Source organism: Orycteropus afer, unplaced genomic scaffold, assembly GCF_000298275.1.
Source record: "Orycteropus afer afer isolate SDZICR_OR568_19922 unplaced genomic scaffold, OryAfe1.0 scaffold00540, whole genome shotgun sequence".
NCBI classification, from domain to species: Eukaryota; Metazoa; Chordata; class Mammalia; order Tubulidentata; family Orycteropodidae; genus Orycteropus; species Orycteropus afer.
Genome location: NW_006922127.1, coordinates 203,911 through 208,507, shown reverse-complemented (window position 1 = coordinate 208,507; position 4,597 = coordinate 203,911). Strand labels below are relative to the sequence as shown.

The 4,597-nt window shown below is 50.8% G+C and overlaps 1 protein-coding gene across 1 annotated transcript in view; it reads left to right on the top strand.

The window, feature by feature from the left end:
• Positions 1-4,597, top strand: part of FLT1 (fms related receptor tyrosine kinase 1) — a 201,508-nt gene that overhangs the window by 195,784 nt on the left and 1,127 nt on the right. The window contains exon 28 of the mRNA XM_007955784.1: positions 224-318. Coding sequence (XP_007953975.1) covers positions 224-318 — 95 coding nt within the window. The remainder of the gene's footprint in view (positions 1-223; positions 319-4,597) is intronic.

The window sequence follows — 4,597 nt, the reverse complement described above, 5'->3', positions numbered from 1 at the left end:
AGTTCCACTCTGTCCTCTAGGGGCGCTGTGAGTCAGAATGGACTTCATGGCAGTGGGTGTGGTTTGGGCTTTGCTTCTGTGAAGATTGACAGCCTTGGAAACCCTGTGGGGCAGTTCCACTCTGTCCTCTAGGGGCGCTGTGGGTCAGAATCAACTCAGGTAATAAATGGTGGGTGGGCAAGCCAGGCAGGAAGTGTAACACATCTTCCTTCTCTCCCTCCAGGATTACCAGGTGGACGGTGGCACCATGCTCATCTCCCCCATGCTGAAGCGCTTCACCTGGACTGATAGCAAGCCCATGGCATCTCTGCAGATGGAGTAAGAAACTGGGGTGCTTTTCCTCTGATTGGTTGATGGGGTGTGTGGGAAGGAAGGTGTCAGAAAAGACAGTGTTGGGGCTCATGGTGGGCTCTTGCCCTCCTTGGTTCCCACCAGGACCGGCGTGTGCAGCAAGTTCAGAAACATAACCCCTGTACCCTTTTATTTTCCCCTAGAAGTGAAAGAGGGTGCAAAATCGGACTCATGAACACCAAGCCCTGGATAGCAAGGCCTGGGGCCTAAGAAAAGAGACCATGCTCAAAATTACAGCAAAGACAAGAGGGCCTCAGATCCCTGGAGCCAGGCCTTAGGTGCCAGCAGTGGGCACTGCACGTAGGACGACTCATAGGGGATGACGAGCCCAGCCGCCCCGCACTGGCCAGGCAGGGTCAGCAGTGGAGGGGCACCGTAGTGTTGTGCGGGACTAGGACCTGCCTCCTAAGAACCTAAGAACCCAGCTTTCAAATGAAGGGTCCTCTGCTTCCGTTTGATGCTGGGACCTTTCTCGCACTTGAAGTTTTCCCACGCCCCCTGGATTGCTCACTTAGCTCCTCCCTGACCGTGTGGCCTCTGCAGCTCCCACGAGGCTTTACACCCCAGAGCCCTGGCTTTTCCATGCCGGTGTCACACAGGAATAGTACTGGGCTGTGACAGGCGGGGCCCACCAGCCAGCTGCGTTTTCCTTGCCTAGTCCAAACACCTGTCCCTTCCTCACCCAAAGACAGAAGCTGCCTGCCTTCCACCTAAACTGGGTGTCAGCAGACTTTTCTTAAAGGGACAGACAGTAAATGTTTTGGGCTTGTGAGCCATACAGTCTCTGATGCAACCCCTCACCTCTGTCGTTGTCATGTGGAAGCAGCCCTGGACGTCCCCACGCATGTAGGTCTGGCTGTGTGCCCACAAGCTTCATTTACAGAAACTGCTGGCTGCAGTCCACCAGCTCGAACCTGACGGATTGCCCAGCATTTTAGGTTCTCAGACAAATGCCACCAGAAACCACAATGAGATACTACCTCACATCCACGGAAACCAAATCCCAAAGCATTACCATCCAGTTGATTCTGACTCAGACACCTGCTAGGATGGCTGCAGTATTGAGGTCATCAGACAGTCCCAAGTGTTGGCTAGGCTGTGGAGTAATTAGACCTCTCACACACTGCTGGTGAGAATGTAAAACGGTACAGCTGCTCTGGAAAACAGAATGCAGGTCCTCAAGAGGTTAAATGGAGTTTCCAGCCAAAAAAACATCCAGTGCCATCAAGATGATTCTGACACATAGTGACCTAGTGCCTGTAGAGGACAGAGTGGAACTGTCCCGTAAGGGTTCCCAGGCTGTCAGTCTTTACGGAAGCAAAGCCCAAACCACACCCACTGCCATGGAGTTGATTCTGACCCACAGCGCCCCTAGAGGACAGAGTGGAACTGCCCCACAGGGTTTCCAAGGCTGTCAGTCTTCACAGAAGCAAAGCCCAAACCACACCCACTGCTGTGGAGTTGATTCTGACCCACAGCGCCCCTAGAGGACAGAGTGGAACTGCCCCACAGGGTTTCCAAGGCTGTCAGTCTTTACAGAAGCAGATCACTACATCTTTCTCCCACAGAGAGGTTGTTAGGTTCAAACCACTGACTTTTGGTTAGCAGCTGAGCACTGTAACCACTGTACCACCAGGGCTATGGACAGGTCTACTTGCTTGTGGACAGAACTTTCCAGTTCTCTTGGGTATATGCCTAGGAGTGGCAGTGCTGGGTCTTATGGTAAGGAGCTCTGGTGGCACAATGATTAGGCACTTGGCTGCTAACCAGAAGGTCAGTGGTTTGAAACCACCAGCTGCTCCCTGGGAGAAAGAAGAGGCAGTCTGCTTCTGTAAAGATTGACAGTCTTGGAATCCTTGTGAGGCAGTTCCACTCTGTCCTCTAGGGGCACTGTGAGTCAGAATCAACTCAGTGGCAGTAGGTTGGATTTGGTTTTTGGTTTTGAAATGTTCTAGAACTGATGGTGGTGACGGATGCACAAGTGTGTGAATATCCCAAAAACCACTGAGCTGTACAGTTTAAATAGGTGAACTGTATGGTATCTGAATTATACTCCAGTAAAGTTATCATTAAAAAAAAAAAAAAAAAATACAAGCAGCTTGCCCAAAGGCTGATCTAAATCAAACATGGCAGCCAATGCCTTCCAGTGGTGCAGTGACACCTGTGAGGGCCGGGACTGGACCAGACCTATGTGGTCTGCCTTTGACAGCTGTGGTCTTAACCACTTTTCTGTCACTTTCTATTAAGGGGAAATACTTTCATTTTCCTTCTCTGGCAGGTTTCCGTCTGGCACTGGTTTCACTGTTAGCACGGTTCGCCAGCTGCAGGTAGACAGGAAGGACAAGGGCGTTCCCAGGCAAACACCTGCATGCTTGTGTGCTGTGATGATCCCAGAGCTGGGTCACAGCAGATGAGCAGCCACCCCCAGGGGACGGAGTGGCTAAGGGAGAGTGTCAGCACCTTCTGGTCAGGAACAGTTCAGAAAACAGTGGCCACTTCCACCTGTATCTTCGTGAAAAGAAAACCAGAAACCACATCCTCCACTCTGCAACCGAAACTGTAACACACAGACGAAACCCTCGCACGCCAGTCCAGAGCCAGCCCTCCTAATATGGGGAGCGCAGGTCCCTGTCACTGTGTTTCTCTCTCACTGTCCTCTATCTCGTCTTGGTTCCTATTTAACCCTTTCATAACTGAATTAGTTTCTGCCTTGAATTTTTTGTTGATAGCATGTGTTTTCAGTAAGTGAAAACCCAAACAGCAAACCCACTGCCATGGAGTCGATTCTAAAATCAAGGGGAGAAACGTTTTTGAGGTAATAAGGACTTTGATACAATTATGTGGGACACATGTGCCAAGTGGACTCTGCTGATAGGATTGCTGGGGCAAGGCCCATTTCTTGTGTGATACAGGCCTCCACTAGGGGGCAGCACACACTCCATCTGGGATAGCAGTTTTCCAAGAAAGCTGAGAAGCTGGAGATATTGGTGGGCAAGATATGTCCCATGGGTCATTAAAGTGTTAAAGTCAACTTTCAAACACGCCAGAAAGGGCCAATGCAGCTTTCCTTCCTCTTGTATGTGCCTCAGGCTGGATGTAAGAGAAACTAGAAGCGTTTCTCCACCCCAAGACTTGGCTGTGACGTGCAGCCCCGTGACTGATGGCTATCTCTTTGAGAACACAGCATGACGGGGAGCCAACTTACTCACCTTTGTGTATTAGTTTCCTGAGGATGCTGTAACGAATTGCCACAGACTTGGTGGCTTAAAACAACAGAAATGCTTCTCTCCCCATCCTGAAGGCCAGGAAGTCCAAAGTCATGGTGTCGGCAGGGCCCCGCTCCGCCTACTGCCCTAGAGGAGCATCCTTTCCGTGCCTCTTCCAGCTGCTGGTGGTCGTAGGTGTCCCTGGGCTTGTGGCTGTCACTCCCATGTCTGCCCCTGTGGTCACACTGCCTCCCCCTGTGTGTCTGTCAGAACTGCCTCTGCCTCCCTTCCGAGTGGTGGTGTGTGAGGCTGGGTTCTCTAGAGAAGCAAAACCAGTGAAGTTTATATATATATAGAGAGAGAGAGAGAGAAATTTATCTTAGGAAAATGGCTCACACACTTACAGAAGCGGTTAAGTCCCAAGTTCTCGGACCAAACGTCAAGCTGGAGGCTTTTCCCGACTCGCACAACTGCAGGGACTGAGGAGCTCAAGATCTGCAGCCCGAATGGTGGACTGTTCGCTCACAGACAGTTGTATGCAGCACAACAGGATCCCAATCCACAGAAGGGTGTCTCTTTTTCCCAGGATGTCCACAGATATATTGGAAGCAGGCCACACCCTAGGGAAACTCCCTTTCAACAGATTGGCTGCTCAAAACATAGTCATCTGATCCCATCACGAGAATAACCACATCACAGCAGCTTAAACACTCAGAATTATGGTCCAGCCAAGTTGACACACAACCCCAACTATCACAGGTGGCATTTAGGGCCTACTCACAGGACCTGGGCCAAGCTCGTCCTGTGGAGATCCTTCATTTAGTAACACTTGCTATGTAAGGAATATTCAAAGCTGCCGTGAGTTTGATGCAGATGTGCTTGGGCCATGTTCAGCCTGGCACAGAAGCTAATCGACCGCTGGATAGGGAAGGGCTGCACCAAGTCCCTGAGTTGTTATCTCTGTAGAATCATGAATTTGCATTGTCTAGTCACATGCCTGGTGGTGCAGTGGTTGGTGCTTAGGTGCTAACCAAAAGGTA